The 19,605-nt window shown below is 58.6% G+C and overlaps 1 protein-coding gene across 2 annotated transcripts in view; it reads right to left on the bottom strand.

The window, feature by feature from the left end:
* CORO2B (coronin 2B) overlaps positions 1–19,605 on the bottom strand; it is a 125,408-nt gene that overhangs the window by 26,982 nt on the left and 78,821 nt on the right. For both annotated transcript variants that reach the window (XM_062204816.1, XM_062204817.1), the window contains exon 3: positions 1,888–2,004. In XM_062204816.1, coding sequence (XP_062060800.1) covers positions 1,888–2,004 — 117 coding nt within the window. The remainder of the gene's footprint in view (positions 1–1,887; positions 2,005–19,605) is intronic.

The following is a 19,605-nucleotide window of genomic DNA, read 5'->3' as shown; positions in this document are numbered from 1 at the left end:
CTAAGGTAGCCAGCAATTCCAGGAGCCCCGGTCTAATCTTTCCCTGCCCTGTACCAATATGGACCCTGCTCTTCTCCATCCAGCGGGGTCCCATGAGAAGACAGGAGACCCCAGGAGGGGCCTGAAGCTTCTGGCGGCACACAGCTCTGGAGCCAGCAGCCCCACGTAAACCCTTGCTCCTCTCCTTCCTGGTCCTCAGCGCTGAGCCTGTCTCACAGAGCAGCCAGAAGTGCTAGGTACATGGGAGGTGCCCAGCCCAGGGCGGGTGGAGGAACGTGGTAAGAGACAGCTCCGCTTTTTAGGGGAGTCAGCTCCCTGCTGGTTGTGACAGCGATAACAGTCACACAATACGTGAGCAGGCCAGGTCAGGGCCAGCTGTGGTCGTGCCCTCCTGTGGGGCTCCCTGTGTCCAGGAGTGGACAGGCAGTGCCTCTGCCCGCCAAGTCTTCTCACACACTGACCACTGAGCTCCCCAGCTCCTCCCAGAGCGATCTGCCTCCTTCCCTGCCCGAGAGGCAACTGACTTCGCTGCTCCCCTGGCTCCATCACCCCTCCTGGGCTCCATGTCCTCGTGCCCACCATTCTGTAGCCCTGGTCTGCCTGGGTCCTGACCCCTGATGGCTGTCCCCTGGTCACTTGGATTCTGGGGGGCCATCTGCACCGCCAGTTCTTGCTCTCTCTCTCTGCTCACATGGGCCCTGCCCTGGCTGCTGCTGTCTCCAGCTGACGTGGGCCTTGTGACCATCAGCAGCAGGTGAAGCCCCCTCCACTTGACTGTGCCAGCTGGCCTGACCCCTGCCTTGTGAACCAATGGGGACCGTGCTCTGTGGCTCTTCCTGTTCTTGGGGTACATAAGTTGGGCTACATGCATTCATTCATTGATTCACACATCTGCCTATCTTTCTATCCGTCCATCTATCCATCCACCCGTGATCCAAACATCTGCCTACCCAGTTATTGTTCCTACCCTTCCTCTGATTATGCACCAACCACTCATCCACCGATGTGGTACTAAAACCATCCAAACACCCATGGTCCACCCTCTCCAGCATTTATAAGGTAGCAGATCCTGTACTGGGTTCGGAACTTAAAAGGCCATGGTCTCTGCTCTCAGAGGCTCATGGTCCAGCCTGGGAAGACAGAGAGACAGGAGCCCTGAAGTTCCTTCTGATTGCAGCATCCTGGGAGGCTTCCCTGGGAGACGCCTGTGGCCTGCCTTTGCCTGGGGCTGGCAGGGCCTGGGCTGATCGTGCTTCCTTGGGAATACCAATCCCCCTCCTCGCTAGCTCAGCGGAGACACTGAAGTCCCCGAGGGCTTCCACGCTGCTGCTGTTGCTTGGGGGCAGTAAGGGGGACAGCAGGGGGCCCCTCTCCAGAAACCTGGAAACCAGGGCCATCGCCCCCACTGAGGGAAGGGTGGCCAGGAAGCAGCTCCCCATCCCACACTCCCCGGCTTCCTCCACGGACACACGGAGCTCCAATTCAGAGCCACCGGTGTGGCTCCTTGGACAAGTCACAGGGATTCTCTCAGCCCAGTGTCCTTCTCCGGCATCCCCGGCTCACAGGGAGCACTTGCCATGCCAGCCAGCCAGGGCTCCAGCCCCTCCGTGGCCACCTTCTCTCCCTTTGGGGGTGCAGGCGAGGGCTGAATCACACATTTTAATTTTTTGGTTTTAATTCTCACTTCCCAAATCAACACCTGCAGACGCAATCACACCGAAGGCACAGACCTGTCAAATACTCCACAGATTCACTCCCACCCTGCTTCTTGGACTCCCTTCCTATCCCGGGGCCACCTGGAGGGGTGAGGAAGAGGAAGGCACGAGGGCCTGGGCAGGGGGTAAGAAGGGAGGCCTCCGGGAGGAGGAGGCACACTGTTGCACTCACCGACGTGTCCTCGGAGCACGAGGCGATGACGGTGTCGATGAAGGGGTTCCATTTGATGTCCAGCACGTTGCCCTGATGACCACAGACCTTGGGGTAGTTGGGCTCAATCCTGCCGGTCTACAGAGGGGAGGGAGGGGGTTAGTGTGGTGGCCCCAGGGTGGCCCTGAAAGCACAGCCCTCTTTCCTGGGCTTCTCAGCCAGGGTGGGGCCCTCTGGAGCTCCTGTTCCGTCCCCCCCGTGCCACCCCCTCCACTTGCTCCATCAGGTGGCCACAGCAGGTCTCCCAGCAGCCCTTGAACACTGCTGGGCGCTGAGGCAGGTGTTTAGGTTATTATCCGAAACACCAAGAAACTGGCCCCAGCCCCGAGCCTAAACTCCTTACATCCTCATAGAGGCTGGGGCTGCCCCTGGGGACACTCCCCCTGTTCTCCCATGGCCCCTGGGCAAGGCTGTGCCGGCCCCCTTGGCAGCACTCCGGGCTCATCACTCTGGCCCCCAGGGCTTCTCTCTTTGGGATGCACCCCCGGCCTCGTGGACCCCGGCTCAGGGCCCTCCCCATGGGAATTCCTCTGCTACCCCCAGGGCAACTCCAGTGTGGAGTTGGCACAACAACTGGACTGACAGGTCCTTGAGGACCCACCAATGTCATGCGTCTTTCGGGTTCCTGCTGAGCTGACTGCTCTGAGGCTGTGTGTGCCTCCTGCTTGGCTTGGTGGCAGGGCAGGCCCGTGGCAGGTCCCCACAACCCCCTTCTGTGCGAGGGAGGAAAAGGTGCCTCTAGCTCTAGTAGTAGCATTTCTAGTGAGGATGTCGCCACCCACGGAAACACAGCACAGGCCTCCCCCTCCCATGCACACGCACCTGCCGTTCCAGCTGCCCACACCCCGCCCCCCACCCTGGGTCACTTTATTCATTTTAAGATTTACTTTTTTTAGGCAGAGTCACACACACACACACAGAGCGAGTGTGTGGGGGGTCTTCCATCTGCTGGTTCACTCCCATTTGGCTGTAACGGGCTGGGCCAGAAGCCGGGAGCTTTATCCGGGTCTCACACGTGGGTGTCAGGGGCCCAGGTACTCATGCCATCTTTCACTGCTTTCCCAGGTGCACTAGCAGGGAGCTGGATTGGAAGCGAAGCAGCCGGGATATAAATTGGCGCCCATATGGGAAGCCAGTGTCACGCGCGGCTGCTTTACCTGCTATGCCACAGCGCCAGCCCCAATCCACTGGTTTAATCCCGCAGGGAGTCCAGGAACTGAGCGAGAGCCATCTGGCTCCCGGCTCTGTGCACTATGAACAATCCGCTGCTTTCTGCCGCCAGCCCACGGTCAGGGATGGCCTGGTGCTGGGCGAGCGGACCCAGTTTTGGGGGGTTCCTTGGCAACTCCTCCAACCAGTTTTGAGGGTCCTGTCCCACCTACTTCTTAGCATCACTGTGAAAATCAAAAAAGCTGACGTGCTTATCTTTACACAACGCTTAGTGTAAAGATCATCACCAGGGTGATACCAACGTATTTGACAGAACTTGCTAGCGTACCACTTAGATGTCACCTCCTCCAGGAAGTCTTCCCCAGTGCCTCCCCTGTGTTGTCCCAGCATTCCGTGCATCCCTCTGTGTGAGCAACCAGGGACAGGCTCTGTGTCTCTATTCCTCACGGGCCTGACACACAGCAGGTGCCCAGCAGAGGCCCTGCGACATCGTGGGAGGGGAGAGGCTGAACAAGGGGTGCGTGCGTGTGGGGGTGACAGAGCTACAAAGGCCGCAGGGCAGGGAGGGGGCTAGAGGCAGAAGCTGGGCTTCCATCCTTCCAGGCTTCTGAGCGAGAGCTTTTTGGGATGGGAGGTTGACATTGGAGGGGAGAAGGCCAGCAGCTACTGCCTGCACCGCCCACAGGTGCCTTGGGGAATCACCGGGAGCGAAAGGACCACTGCTGCCGGCCCCGGTACTGCGCCTGGCACTTCCCGGGGTGACAGCACCTCCAGAGCAGGAATCCTACTCTTAACCTCTGCCCACTCCCCGCCGCCTCTCCGTCAGCTCCTTCTCGGATCTTCCCATCTTTATTATTTTATTTAAATTCATTTATTTGAAGGGCAGAGAAAGAGAGAGATCTTCCATCTGCTGGTTCACTCCCCAAATGATGGCAATGGCTGGAGCTGGGCTAGGCAAAAGTCAGGAGCCAGGAACTCCATCCGGGTCTCCCAAGTGTGCGACAGGGGCCGAAGCACTCAGGTTATCTTCTGCCTTTCCAGGCGCATTGGCAGGGAGCCGGATTGGAAGCGGTGTAGTTGAGACGGGAAGTAGTGCTCTGTTATGGGATGTGGGAGTCTCAAGCGGTAGCTGCACCTGTTGTACCACAGTGCCAGCCCCTCATGTCTTTTGAGACATAGTAAGAACATTATTTTGAATTTTCTTTTTTTTTTTTAAAGATTTATTTGAAAGGCAGAGTTACAAAGAGAGATGAGAGATAGAGATAGATAGATAGATAGATAGATAGATAGGGAAAATATCTTCCCTCTGCTGGTTCACTCCCCTAATGGCTGCAACAGCCAGGGCTGGGCCAGGCTGAAGCCAGGAGCCAGGAGCTTCTTCTGGATCTCTCACGGGGTGCAGGGGCCCAAGCACTTGGGCCATCTGCCACTGCCCTACCAGACACATTAGCAGGGAGCTGGATCAGAAGTGGAGCAGCCAGGACCAGTGCCCATATGGGATGCTGGTGCTGCAGGCTGCAGCTTAACCTGCTTTGCCATGGCACCAGCCCCTATTTCTAATTTTCATAAAAACGTGCAATTTAGGCCCAAAGTGAAGCAGCTGCAGGCACAGTCACCCAGGTGTGACTCCTCCAGGTGAGCTTTTTGCACCTTGCCGCTCCAGGTGGCCAACCCTGCTCCTGCAGCCCCGCCTGCTTCCATCGCTCACACGTCTTCTGCCAGCGCCCCGCTCCTTCCATCCGATCGCAAAGGCTGTACTTGCAAAGCTTTGCACCAAGCTCTTGGCACCCAGCCCAGCCCAAGCAAACCGGAGGAACACCCAAGCAGTCTGTAGGTGGCCATCCGCTGCAGGAGCATCCAGCCAGCAGCGCGCGTGGGAGGTGGCGCTGGCGGGACAGGCTGGGCACCGTCACAGCAACCAACTGAGATGGCAGAGGGAACCCAGGCAGAGCGGGCAGAGGCCAGAGCCCCGCAGCACGGAGGGAACCGGCCCTTGGGAGCCCAGCGGGGTCCTGAGGGCATGCTGGCTTGCAGGGGGCCTCTGTACACAGCGCGGGCCTCCCCCGTGGGGTGGGTAACTACGACTTCCGTGACAGAAGCCTCCAGAGTTGGGCAGCGCACGCACTGCGCGCTCCGCAGGCAGCCCTGGAGGAAAGGAGCCCCCCTTCAACCCCACGGCTTTCATCTTCCTGTTCGTGCGCTCGGTGTCCACAGCAATTTTGTTTGAAAGATGAGTTCTGTTGCTAAAAAGGGATGTGTGAAAACCACTTTCTGTTTAACGTTTTTATTTATTTATTTGACAGGCAGTGAGAGCGAGAGAACGCGAGTGAGAGTGAGCGAGAAAGAGCTCCTATCCACGGGTTCACTCCCCAAACGCCCCATCCCAGCTTCTGGGGCATGAAAAGGAGATGTTACCAAAGGCAGGCTTGGAAGAGACTTGGTGAGGCAGTCTGTAGTGCAGCGGGTAAAGCCGCACCTGCTGTATGGGCACCCCGTATGGGCACCGGTTCGAGTCCCGACAGCTTCACTTCCGATCCAGCTCCCTGCTATGGCCTGGGAAAGCAGCAGGAGATGGCCCAAGTCCTTGGACCCCTGCACCTGCGTGGGAGACCTGGATGGATTTCCAGGTTCCTGGCTTAGGGCTGGCCCAGCCCTAGCTGTTGCGGTCATTTGGGGAGTGAGCCAGTGGATGGAAGATTTTTCTCTCTCTTTCTCTCTCCTTTTCTTTATACCCCTGTCTTTCAAATAAATAAATCTTTTTCTTTTTTTTTCAAAAAAGAAAAGATTTGGCTGCTCAACACTATACAGTATCTCTGCTAAACAGCTGGAACACACTTAACCAACCTCCAGAACACAGAGAGTAGTCAAAGAATTAGGAAGTGAGGAATTGTTAATATTTAGTGGCCCTGTTTTTGCGATAATCTAGTTACACGTATGTTAATGTGATTTAATTTTAAATCATGGCCATCTTTAACCACTGGCCTGCAAAACTCCTGAGAATTTAAGAAGAGGCTCCCATGAGCAGGTACAGCTGACTCCAGCACACCCCTTGTGTACCATGGGCCCTGCACAAGCTGACTGTAGCACTGGCATCCCATATGGATGCTAGTTCGAGTCCTGGCTGCTCCACTTCTGATCCATCTCCCTGCTATGGCCTGGGAAAGCAGTGGAAGATGGCCCAAGTCCTTGGGCTCCTGCACCCTGTGGGAGACTCGGAAGAAGCTCCTGGCTCCTGGCTTTGCCCTGGCCATGGGCTTTGTGTAGCAGGGGCTTTGTGGTTCTATTAGACTTCATGAGCTCTGCATGCTATTTTGAGACAGAGAAAAATGAAAGAACAGCAGGTTAAGCCGCTGCCTGTGACATCGCATCTGTATCAGCACCGGATCAAGTCCCAGCTGCCTTGCTTCCAGCCCAGCTCCCTGCTAATGTTCCTGGGAGGCAGCAGAAGACGGCCTAAGTACCTGTGCCCCTGCCACACACGTGGGAGGCTTGGCTGGAGTCCCAGCGTCGTGGCTTCGGCCTGGCCCAGCCCCAACCGATGCAGCTGTGAGTGAACCAGCAGATGGAAGGTCTCTGTCTTTCTCTGTCTCTCCTCCCCCTCTCCCCATCACTCTACCTTTTAAATAAATAAAATAAATTATAGAAAATGAAATCACGTGTTCAAAGTGTAGCTGCTGCCATATCCATGGCTAAAGCTCCAATGGTAGTGAAACAGAACCAAGCTAGATACATAGTAAATTATCAATAATTATTAAATTAAATGTAAATGATTAAGGTAATCATTAACTTAATCATTAAATTGAAATTAAGATTGTGTATCTTCAAAAAGCCACATCAGAAAGTTACTGGCGGCCACCGCTGGCTACTGTGTATTATTAGTGGCCCAATCTTCTGTAACAAATGTTTTGATCTGTCGTTTACAAGATAGGGGCTGGCACTGTGGCGTAGTGAGTGAAGCCGCTGCCTGCAGTGCTGGCATCCCATATGGGCGCTGGTTTGAGTCCTGGCTGCTCCATTTCCAATCCAGCTCTCTACTCTGGCCTGGGAAAGCAGTAGAAGATGGCCCAAGTCCTAGGGCCCCTGCACCTGCGTGGGAGACCTGGAAGAAGCTCCTGGCTTTGGATCGGTGCAGCTCCAGCCGTTGTGGCCAATGGGGAAGTGAACCAGCAGATGGAAGACCTCTCTCTCTCTCTCTCTCTTTCTCTCTCTCTCTGTGTAACTCTGCCTTTCAAATAAATAATTTTTTTTTTAAAAAAAAGAGCGACGCTAATAACAAAAGCCGAACACTCTGTATGTAGCCTTGACTGAAAATCCCCTCTGTTCTGGGACCTTCCCCAGAGGAGCCGCCCCTGCTGTGTCGCCCAGATGTGCGTGGCTCAAGGCTTTTGTGGACCAGAAATGCATTTGTTAACCAGGCTCTCTGCTCCCTCGTTGCTTGAATGATTTAGGGGCGAATAAGATCCTCGGAATGGAATAGGATTCTAGAACTAACCACGAGCGGTTTGAGTGGGTGCGAGGCGTGCAGGCAGGGCCGCTGTGGGAGGAGTGTGCGCACCTCGCCCAGCAGGCTGCCCAGGGGTGGGCTGGGTGCTCTGGGCCCCAGCCAGGCTGTACCTGAACCCGGCGACCCGAGTGAGGCTGCGGCAGCTTCAGCCTCCTAGAATCTCCCCCGCGTTCTGCACACCGAGAAGCAAAGCATTTTCTTGCGGCGAGAAATCAGCTCGGCAGAGGGAGCGACGGAGCAGGAGGAAGGTCTTCCGTGCTCAGTTCCAGCGCTCAGTGCTGTGTGACCCTGAGGGCGGCCCTCGGCCTCTCTGGGCCTTTCCCAGACCCCCTTTCTTCCTGGCTGCCCTTTCTCCGTGCGTGCACCCGGCCAGATCAGATGCAGACCAGCCGAGTGCCCACACAGGGCGACTGGACGAGGGCTCGGCCGCACGCTCGGTGGAAGAGAGGCCCTGCTCTACAACAACCCTACCCGGCTTTATTAAAGCCTTAGAACCTTCCTGGTACAACCCCTGGTCTGGCTGAGGGGGCGGGGCTCGGGGAGTGACGTGCCAAAGGGGCAGAGTTAGGGGACTTGCACCCGGCTCCTATTTTAGCTAAATCCAGGTTCCCCTAAGTCATGGGGGAGCTCAGTTGTCAACCCTAGAAGTCGCCCCCGGTCACCCCCCCGGCCCTGTGGCTGGGGGGGGGTTCTTGTGTTCCACAGCAGGGCTGCCCCGACCCGGGCTGTGCGCTCAGAGCTCTTGGGGATGTGCCCTTGTCTGCACGCTCAGCTGGGGTCCCCCTGGTCCTCTGTGCTAGGCAGGGGCCTTTCTCAGAGCCCGGACACTGGGAAAAAAGGTCCCAATGGGCAGATGCTGAGTGACAGGAGTCACTCACGGTGTGTAAGTGTGTGTGGGTGTGGGCGTTAGAAAGTGTACAAGTGTGTGCATGTGAGTGTGTGAAGGTGCAAGTGTGTGTGTGTGTGGCAATGTTCAAGTGTGGGGGTTTGTGTGCAAATGTGACTATGCGTTTGAGTATGACACTGTGCTGTGTGAGTGTGTATGTGTCCCAGTGTGCTGTGTGTGTGAACCTGTGAGTGTGTGTGTCTCTGAATGAGTGTCTTTGTGGGGATGTGTGAGCATTTGTTTGTGAGCACGTGTGAGTATGTGTGTGAATGTGTTCGTGTGTAAGGAAGTTTGAATGAGTCTGTGTGTGTGAGTGTGTGTCTACGACTGTGTGAGTGTGTATGTGAGTGTGTGAACATGTGTGTCTTTGAGTCATTGTATTTGTGAGCATGTGTTCTGTGTGTTTGTGTAAATAAGAGTGAGTGTGTGAGAATGTGTCTGTGAATGAGTGTGAATGTGTGTGTGAGTGTGTGAAAGTATGTGTGAATGAATGAGTATGTGTGTGTGAATGAGTGTGTATTATGAATGAGTATATATGTGTGTGTGCAAATATGAGCGCGAGTGTGTGAATGCGCATGAGTGTACGAGTGTGTGAATGAGTGTGTGTGAGTGTGTGGGTGCATGAACGTGTGTGTGAATGAGTGTGTATGTTTGAGTGTGTGTGAGTGTATGTATCAATTGCGTGAGCGTGTTGCGGGCAAGGTGTGCCTGGCTCCATCCACGCCTCCCTGCAGACCTCAGAGCTCCTGTCTCTCCCTGGGTGCCCCCAATGCCTTGCTCATTGCGGACACCCATTCAACACCTGCGGGAAGGGCGTGGATGGCGTCTGTAATGCGGTGTCCCAGCAGGTGCCTGCTCTCTGCCCTGGGGGCTCAGTCTGTCAGGCGAGAAGGACTAAGAAAGGGACACTTGCGGTGCAGGCGGCTGAGGGCTGTGTCCCCATGGGATGGACCTCGGGGACCATGCGCTGGAGCCTGGGAAACCAGGGCAGCTTCCCCAGACAGACGCCAAAGACTCAACCCAGCCAGGGAAGGGAGGCAGCAGCACGTGCAAAGGCCCAGTCTCTCTGCGGAAGTGCAACAGGGAGAGAGAGGTGAGGCAAGGAGAAAGGCCCAGCTCAGAGCGCCGGGGAGCTCGCTGGCCCATCCTGGAGCCAAGACTGCATCCCAGCGGCAATGGGGAGCCACTGATGGTTTAAGGCAGGAGGACGGACTGCAGTAGGACCCAGAAGAACGCTGGGCAGTCACAGCAGAGCAGAACCATGTTATTCATGGAAGCCCAAGGGCCAGGAGGGGCGCCCCCTGCCCCATGGAACACGGCCCTGGCGGCGGTCTTGTTGGAGCAAGGCCCTCTGGGATGCCCAACTCGCATGGCCATCTGGGATGCTGCTCCCCTGCCGAGTTAGCCAAACTTTCTGATCCATGCATCTTTCTATGGAATGAAGATAGGCTACACAGTTCTCCAACAAGCCACAAACATCTTGTTCAGGCCGTTTTTAAATCAAACAAATCAAGAGGCAGGGAAAGAGAGAGAGAGAGAGAGAGAGAGAGAGAGAGAGAGAGAGACAGAGAGTCCCTGAAGGCCCCAACAACAGGAGCTGGGCCAGGCCAAACCCAGAAGCCAGGAACTCAGTTCGGGTCCCCGACGTGGGTGGCAGGAACCCAAGTACTCGAGCCATCACGGCCGCTCCCAGGTCTGCGATGCCGGCAGCTGGAATCAGAAACACGGCCGGAGTCAAGCCCAGGCTCTCCCCTGCGGGTCAAGGGCTTCTTAACCAGCATCTCTGCTGCCAGGCCATCTTATTCGTATGAAAGCTAAGGTTCCGAGACATTCCGGGGAAGCTCACCCCAGGCGCCCAACCTTCGATCTCCCTCTCTCCCCACCCCACCACAGGGCCTCCAGGCGATCTTTCGGGGACTGCTACTAACGCCCCAGGCAGGAGCTCATCACCTGAGCTCACCGGCCACCTGTCACCTGAGCTCAGGTAGGATAGGTGGGGAGGCTGACCTTCAACACCTCTCCTCCCCTTTCACAGATAAGAAACCTGAGGCCCAGAGCCAGCGGCCACCCAGTCCAGGGTCCTGCAAGAACCCAGAGGGGCTGGCCCTGCCACCGGCACGTGCCTGGGACACTGGCTGAGGCCACAGGGCCTTCTTGGGAGGTGGAACAAGCCCTGCACGGAGTGGGTGAGTCTGCAAGCATCCTGGAGGATCCATCTCCCTGTGGAGCATCCTGGGAAAGATGTACAGAGCAGGGACAACTCTGGGGTCATCTCAACGGAGCACCGGCCAGCCCATCTCAGGTCCAGCAGCTCTGATGAGAAGCTGTCCCCTCTGTCATCTGGTCCAGGGAACGAGAAGAGGGGGACCCCAGCCTGCCGCCCTGACTGCTCACGTGTGTACTGTGAGGTGCCAGGGATTCAGCCCGGGCCACCATTTGTGCCCCGATGGCCTGGGATCTGGGGGGGCGCCACTGAGCCACTGCTCCAGGGAACAGAGCAGCAGCCTGGGAGGTGGGGTGTTCAGCTCAACTCTGCTTCTCCCCAAGTGTGTGGTCTCTGCCCCAGTCCCCAGCCCTCTGGGTCTCAGTTCTCCCTCTGCAAGGTGGGGTCACGGTTAAGAGAGAGGATACAAGTTCAGCACACCTGCCACCCACTGGGGCTTTGGGATCTGTAGCAGGCATGACTAATCGCTTGTGGAGTCCCGCCTGAGCCTCACCAGTGCTCAGCGCGGTACCCTGGGCTCTGGGCCAGTCCATCAGAGGAAGTCTGAATGTCAGCTGGCGCCAACGTGAGCATTAGAGCTTTGACAGCTGCGAATGAACGGGCCAGCCCTCGGTAAGTCCCTGCATCTCCGGACCTCTCCACCCAGATTCCCGGAGGCCCCCGCACGTTAATCCCCACAGATGCCCTCACATCTGCCCCTTCCTCTCTGCCCCACCCCCCACCCCCGCCCCCAGAATCTGCTGCAGCCTCCTAGCGGGTCCCCTGCAGCCCCAGGGCAATGCTGACCTGCTGGAGCTACCACCGTACCGGGCAGCTCTGCCAGAGTCTCCCATGCCATAGGGTTTTGCTCAAGGCCCCTCTGCCTCCCCACTGCGCTGCAGGGAGGCCGCACCCCACCTCCCACCCGCTTCCTGCCTGGAGCCCGTGACTGGGTGTGGCCGAGCGGAGTCTCCAAGGGCTGGTCTCAAGCCTGGTTCTCCTGGGCCCCTCCAATCTGCAAAGCCCCCAAGTCTTTTCCTGTACATGAGAGCCACGGCAGGGTGGGGGGTGGTCGTTTTGGTCCCTAGCACACAGGAATCCTAACAGAGTGAGCTTCCTTTGCTTCGGCTCACTGGATACCGCTTGGCCTGGGAGGTGTCCACAGCCCCTCTCCCCCAACCTTCTCCAGTTTGCTCAACCCTGTTCGGGGCCAGGGGTCACATTTCTCCAGCTACCAGGAGACAGACTCCACGGCGAGTGTAAGAGGACGCAGGCATCCCCCCAGGCCCCAGAGCTGTGCTGAGCGCAGCTCTCATTGTCCCTCCAGTCTGGAAGAGCCACACAGCTCCATGGCCAGGTCCTGAGCCGTAGTCTGAGAAAATGCAGTCCCCAAAGCACGCCGGCGACAGCGCCCCCTCCCCCCCCGCCTCCCATCACGCCCTCCCCAGGACAGATCCGCTCCTCTGGGCTTCCCCCAGCACGGTCCATCATTCCAGCCCTGCTCCTGGTGAGCCCCCTCTCCCCAGCTGTTACCAGCCTCCCTCCTCCCCGGCGCCAGGACGTGTGATACACTGAGTCACGTGTCCCACCCGAGAGCGTGGCGTCTGCCTGTCGCCACCATGATCTTAAGAAGCACCTGCCATTGATCCATTGGACACGCGAGGGAACAGAAGCTTAGTGAGATTAAGTCACAAAGAGAAAGCTCCAATCGTGTGACCAGAAGGCGGCCTTCACCAGGAGGGGTGCTCTGTCTTGTTCCCTGCTGGAACCCCAGTGTCTGGACTTGTGCTCAACAAGCAGGAACCCTGCAGCTCACTTTCGTTGAGTTAATGATCCATGAACTGTGTGTCCAATCAGGGCCTCCTGTGCAGTTGCCTGGACCGTGCACTGCACAACTGGAAGGGCCAGGAGACGCTCAGCGTTTTCTTCTTAAGTGAGATAGCCCTAGAGAGCTTCCAGCCGAGGGAGGGACACAGAGCAAACCCGAGAGGCACAGACACGCCTTCCATGCCCTCTGCTCGGGGTCCAGGGGTCCCTGGTCACAGCCACCAGTTGCACAGATGCCGCTTTGTTGCCAGTGGGAGCCACCCCAGAGCACCATCCGCACTCCCCGGAGCCAGGCCACTCCTCTGCCTCGCCAGAAACCCTCACCCATTAGGAGCAGGCAGGCTCCACAGGGGCCCAGTGTCCCCCCATTCCCTGCCTCCACACCCTCCAGAGTCAGCCTGGGGGCCAGCGCTGTGGCTAAGCCTCCGCCTGCAGAGCCAGCATCCCATATGGGCACTGAATGAGTCCTGGCTGTTCCACTTCTGATCCAGCTCTCTGCTGTGGCCTGGGAAAGCAGCAGCAGATGATCCAAGTCCTTGGGCCCCTGAACCCACATGGGAGACCTGGAAGAAGCTCCTGGCTCCTGGCTTCGGATTGGCCCAGCTCCAGCCAGTACAATCATTTGGGGAGTGAACCAGCAGATGGAAGACACCTCTCTGTCTCTCCCTCTCCCTCTCCCTCTCTCTGCTCCTCCTTCTCTCTCTGTAACTCTGCCTCTCAAATAAATAAATCAATCTTAAAAAGAGAGAGAGAGAGAGAGAGAGAGAGAGAGAGAGAGAGAGAGAGTCAGCCTGGGCCCTTACTCCCAGGGCAAGCCGTGGGATCAGCAGGCAAGGCAGGGACCTCTGGCTCAGGCTCCCAGCCTTGTTCCCTCGGGGACATCTAAGAGGCTAGGGAAGGGGCTGGGAGGCCAGTGACCTTGAAAGCGTCCCTTACCCTTATGTGTGAGCAGCCCAAGCCTTGGCTGGCCACCGCCCCTCCCAGCCCTCTCTCTGCACCTGCTGCTGCAGTCCCAGGGGCGGGGGCACTGGGGGAACACACCACTCTCCACAATGCAGCTGCGGGTCTGCTCACACCCGTGAGGGACCCAGCAGGTGCCCTGCACTCCGGGCTTCCGTTAGCTTCCTCGGGAGCCAATGAAAACCTGTTCCTGGCACGCAGCAAGCACTCGGCGCTGTTACTCCTGCGGCATCTCCGGCAAGAGGCAGGCTGGCCCCCCGTGACCTGCGCTCTGCACGTACCCCCGGGTTCTCTGTCTCCCCGGGACTGTCATCAAATGGTGAACTCGTCAATGCAGGGTAGGGGGCTGGCGGTGGTCTTTTAAAAAAACATTTATTTATTTACTGGAATAAATATTTATTTATTGGTCCAGGCCCAAACCTGGAGTCTGGAACTCCATCCTGGTCTCCCACATGGGTGCCCTTGGGCCATCCTCCGCTGCTTTCCCAGGCGCGTTAGCAGGGGGCTGGATGGGAAGTGGAGCAGCTGGGACTCGAACTGGTAAACAAACTTCCCTCTTAGAAAGTGAGCTGCCTAAAGGATCTCACTGTGGCAACACACGGCTGCTGAACATACCTGTTCCCCAGGACTCTGCAGCGCCCGCATGGGGGCGCAGCACTCTGTGGGGCAGAGCTGGGCAGCACGGGAGAGCTGGGGGGGTGGAGGCAGCCCCTGCCCCAACTGCTGCACGGCCTCTGATCCAACCTGGTATCTCCCAGCGATCCGCAGTTACATTTTCTCCGATGGGAAGTAGGACATGTGGCGGCCTCACTGGAGCCCTCGGGGGACGAAAGCTCAGGGGGACGGAGCCTCGGGGGGGACAGAGCCATGAAGGCTGTGGGTGGTGTGTTCAGTGTCCACCGCCTCCCAGGGCACATGGTGTGGGCAGCTTGGCCCCGGATGCTGCACCTGCCGATCCTGAGCCTGGCTGTTGTCTTTTGTCCCTGATGCCACCTCCTGGGGGACTCTGCGGGAGCACAGGAGCTGGGGGGTCCCTGCCCTCCAGAGTGTCCACTCGGCACCACAGGGCACCAAGGTCATCCTGCCGACTGTCCCCCACCATGGTGTACCCAGCATCTGCAGGCAGAGCCAGCGGCACAGGGCTCAGAGCCACCATCCTGGAACAAGTCAAGTGCCCGTTTGACGTCACTTAGGGAGGGACTATGGCCCTGGCAGTGGAGACAGAGCACTGGGCAAGGATGCCAGTGCAGGGCCCGCCTCCTGGGCCACAAACTGGGTGGGGAGAAGCATCTGTGTCCAGCAGTGGGGCGCCTGTGGCTGCTGAGCCTGGGGAGCAGAGTCTGGTGTCCATGAGGCAGTCCAGGGCCTGGCTACCCAGAGCAGAGACATGGCGGCGGGGCCGTGCACAGACAGAGCCACTCCTGCCTGCCAGGGCTACGGGACAAGGCTGGGCAACGTCCCAACCCAAAGCCACCAAGGCAATTTCCTCTCTGCCCAGAAGGCTTTGAAGATTGGCCCCGAAATAAGCTTTGTCTCTGCAAGACAATCCCTGAAACTCCCCCGGGGCTGTGGCCTCGGTGTCCCTCCTGGCCTGGCTGTCCCGGGAAAGGGGCCCCTAGTCCCCAACCTCCTCCCCCCCAACCCCGCCCAATCCCCTGGGCCAGGGTCTGCGCATGCGCCTGTCTCAGCTCCACCCCTGTGGCCTAGAGCCAGCTCTGTCCGTGCCTGGGCCTCGATTGTACCTTCCGTGCGATGGGCCTTTGTGCCAGGCCGGCCTCTGGGGCGCTGGCATTTTCTGATTGGTGGCCTCTGCTGGGCTCAGTGCGGACGGGCAGCTGGGGAGTGAGAAGAGCAAGCCGAGGGCCGCCGACAGAGCACCCCGAGGAGCGGCAGCGCCTGCCCACAGGGCCCCCAGCCCGGCAGGGACCGCAGTCCCGGAGGCACTGGTAGAAACACAGGTTGGCCAGGGTGTTCAGCCGAGTGGCCAGAGCTGCTGCTTAGGACGCCTGTAACCCACATCAGAGAGCGTGGGTTCGAGTCCCCGCCCTGCTCCTGACTCCAGATCCCTGCTCATGCACACCCTTGGGGGGCTCTCCCTGCACCCTTGTGCCTGGATTCCCTAATTTTAGAGCTCGGAGACCCAAGGCTCAGGAAGGTTAATGGGTGGGCAGGCGTCCCTGTGGCACAGTGGGTAAAGCCACCGCCTGCGACACAGCCATCTCCTATGACTGCTCTGCTTCTGAGCGCGCTCCCTGCGAAAGCAGCAGAAGATGGCCCAAGTCCTTGGGCCCCTGCACCTGTGTGGGAGACCCGGATGAAGCTCCTGGTTCCTGGCTTCAGATCGGCCCAGCACTGGCTGTTGTGGCCATTTGGGGAGTGAACCAGTGGATAGAAGATCTCTCTCTCTTTTTTCTAAATAAATAAAAAATTTAAATACAAATATAAATAATTATATATCTATAAAGAGGGGTTAAGAGAGTTGCTCCAGCTCAAAGTAGCTGGCAGATCCGAAACGGGGGGCTGTGAGGTCATCACCCGCCCCCCCACGTCCCCAGCACTCCCCACGCTGCAGGGTGGCCCCTTCGTCTGGAAGGTGCCCCTGCCCACGGAGCTCCGCGTTCCCAGGGACGGTGGGGGGCGGGGGCAGGGAGGGAGGGACCCGAGGTCTCACCGGCTCCCCATTTGTTCCTGCGAAAACCTCCCAGATGACTGATAGCAGAGCGGCGGCGCGGGGCTGGGTGGTGGTGGTGGGGTGTTCCTGTTTCCCCGCCATGGCCGCCTCTCTCCGATTATCTTCTGCTCTATTTCCCAATGAGAGTGGCTCACGGAGCCGAGAACGACTCGGACCTTCCAGCCTGCGCGCCGCTCTGCGCAGAATGGGGGGGCGGGGGGGCGCTCTTTCTTTCTCAGCCCCAGGGCCTTGCCGCCGTGTTAAAGCCGCTCTGATTCCCAGCTGACGTTCCTGTGTGTCCCTGAAATTCCACCATTAGGGATTCATTCCTTTAGCTGATCTCACCTCGCCGCTCTTCACATGTAAACACCACGGAGGACAGCACAGCGGGAGACGCTACAGGCCACTGTCCACTCCACTCGTTCTGAATGGGCTTTGGGAACTCATGGGCAGGCAGGCATGAGGGGACGGGGGGGGGGGCATTAGAAAGAAGCAACCAGGTGGCTGGGGTCAGTGCAGATGCCCAGCCTCAGACTGACCTGACAAGGTCGCCGGGCATCCTCTTCCTGATGGGCCCCTGCCCCTGCGCCCATCTCCCACCCCTCCCCCACAGCACAAGGTCAGACCGAGGTGGGCACTGGCTCCAGGTCACCCACTGGGGTAAGCAGTGACCACTGTGCCAGGGCCATGGCATGGGGGTCGGTGCCCAGTCCCGGGACTCAGTGCTGGCGACCAAGCTCACAGGAAGGGGCTGTGGAGCCCTGGGAGAAGACAGGGTTGGGGTCACATCAGTTACCTGGGGTGTGCCTGGTGCCTCTCCTGCCTTATAGACACTGCGGGGCCCGCTCCGAGGTCCAGGCCCCCTCCTGGCAACAGCTGTGTGTGGGGGCACACCCCCGCCCCCGTCCCAGCCCTTGCTTCTTTTGGGGAGACTTGCTTAGCGGGACAGGGCCCTGGGGTCCCCCTACAAGCAGGGAGGCGGTGCTACCGCTGTCTCGCCAGCAGAGGGCGGCCACTGCGCTGCTCTCGACCGGGCCCAGCCCTTCCCTTCCGGAGCTGGCTCCGGGCCCAGCCTGGCTGGCCACAGCGCCCTGCTCGCTCAGGACACCCTTCTTCATCCTGCGGGGAAAACGGGTGTCTCCTGCGAGCCTTTGCCAGAAGTACGTGCACCTGCTCCCGGGTCAACTCTGGGAGTCGAGGACCCAGTTTCCAGGGGCCCAGGGCGCGTGTCACTTAATCGGGATGGATCCTTACCAAGTCCCAGGCACCTTCTAGGCGTGACCCTGGGGGCCTGGTCTCCCAGACCCCGCTGCCGCAGCCAGCACCTGCGCTTGGCCCCTTAGCTGGGTGTCCTCATCACCACCCCCCTGAGTTCATCTGCAGCCCACGGGTGCACGCCCCGGGGTGCCACGCCCACAGCCCTGGCTCCCACTTGTCCCTGGCAGTCCTTGGCCGCGGGGTGGGCACAGAGGAGGACCAGGTCCCTGGGGGCAGCCGGTGCCTGCCCCACAGCCTGAGGGCCCCTGTTTCTTGTTCTGACTTCTTGCTCTGCCTCCCTAGACCAAAACACATTTCTGTTTTAACTGCAACAATTCTGCACACTCAAAGAAGATGACCTGAAAGGCGCCAAGAACGCACAGCCCCTCCCCGACGCCAATTTACCGGGGGAGGAGGATGGCTCTCCGTTTTGGGGTGTGTCTTCCCCCAAGCCGCACTGGACGGAGCCGGCTGGGGACCCACACCATGCTTGTCAGGGCTTCAGAAAGAGCTGGGCGCACTCCTCCCGCCCCTCGGAATCCCACCTTTCCCACTTGAAGCCAGAGACGGCCCCTCTAGTCCCACCTGCTGGCACGCACCTGTCTGTGTTTCTCCAGAACTTAGCAGGGGCTGCCGAAGACCCTGGCTTCTGCCTTGGGGTCCTCTTGCTCGTTCCTGGGCCACCACCTGGGGGCGCTGTCCGCCACGAGCGAGAACGTGCAGCCCAGGGAAGGGGCCCAAGCGGCGAGGACCTGGGCCTCTGCCACCTGAGTGGGTGTGGGCGCCTGCATCCCCCGAGCCGAGCTTTAGGACTCCTGCAGCCCCATCCAGCTAACAGCTAACTCAGCCGCCTCCCGAGAGCAAAGCTGGAACCGCCCGGCTACCGTCTGGGGTGACCTGCTCTGCTGCGGCCGGAGACTCCCACGGATCAATTTCCGATTTGGTTGCGAGGGAGGCGGAGCAGGCACGCTGGGGCGAGGGCAGTGGGGGCACAGCACAGACAAGCCACATGGGCAAGGCTTCCCGCCGCGGGGGTCCACGGTGGCAAGGAGAGGGTGCGGTGTGCCAGGAGGCACAACCCCTAACATTTCAGAGCCTCCTGCTGCACTTTAAAAAAAAAAATCTAGGAAAATTGGGAACTACAGATGAGGGATGACTATAATATGCCCTGATGAATACCAGCTGCATTTTGTGCCCAGCTAAAGAGAGTGGTGCTTTCCCTGTGCCAGGAAATATCTCTGACATCACCATTTTCCTGGCTGCATTGTGTTCCACCGATTGGCTGTTCAGCAATACAGGAGCGTAGGTGGACTTCTAAGGCTCTAAAAAGACCCTGGGTGGCTGGCGCCATGGGTCACTTGGCTAATCCTCCGCCTGAGGCGACGGCACCCCATATGGGCACTGGGTTCTAGTCCCAGCTGCTCCTCTTCCAGTCCAGCTCTCTGCTGTGGCCCGGGAGTGCAGTGGAGGATGGCCCAAGTGCTTCAGCCCTGCACTTGCATGGGAGACAGGGAGGAAGCACCTGGCTCCTGGCTTTGGATCGGTGTAGTTCCGGCAGTAGCGGCCATTTGGGGAGTGAACCAACGGTAGGAAGACCTTTCTCTCTGTTTCTCTCTCTCTCACTGTCTGTAACTCTACCTCTCAAATAAATAAATAAAATCTTAAAAAAAAAGACCCTGGGAAACACTGTAGCTGAATTTTTGCACGTGTGTGAATTTTGAAAATTAGTTACTTATTTGACAGAGAGCGAGAACTCCCATACGCTGGTTCACTCCCCAGAACTCCAATATGCTGGTTCACTCCCCAGACGCCTGCGGTGGCTGAAGCCGGGAGCCGGCAACTCAGTCCAAGTTTCCCCTGCGGTGGCAGGGACCCGGTTACTTGAGTGACTGCGGCTGCCCCCTGGGTGCCCACGTGCAGGAAGTGGGGCAGGGTAGCCCACGCAGGCACTCCCAGCCAGGCTGGAGCACCTTAACCACCGACTAGGCGCAGGGCCTGCTCCTGCCTTTTTTAAGGACAAATTCCTGTAAGTGAGAATGCTGGGTGAATGGGTCTGCACTTTCTAAAATTGCCTTTGATTACGGATGTGACGATGGCCATGCCCCGGGCTGTGCTGATCTGGACTCCCGTCGGCGACGCAGGAGCACCATCGGCAGCACAAGGTCTTCCAGCTTTTTTTGGCTCGCTTGTTTCGGGATCAC

Source organism: Lepus europaeus, chromosome 11 (assembly GCF_033115175.1).
Source record: "Lepus europaeus isolate LE1 chromosome 11, mLepTim1.pri, whole genome shotgun sequence".
Taxonomy (NCBI): Eukaryota; Metazoa; Chordata; class Mammalia; order Lagomorpha; family Leporidae; genus Lepus; species Lepus europaeus.
The sequence above is the reverse complement of the archived record's forward strand: the minus strand, read 5'-3'. Positions and strand labels throughout refer to the sequence as shown.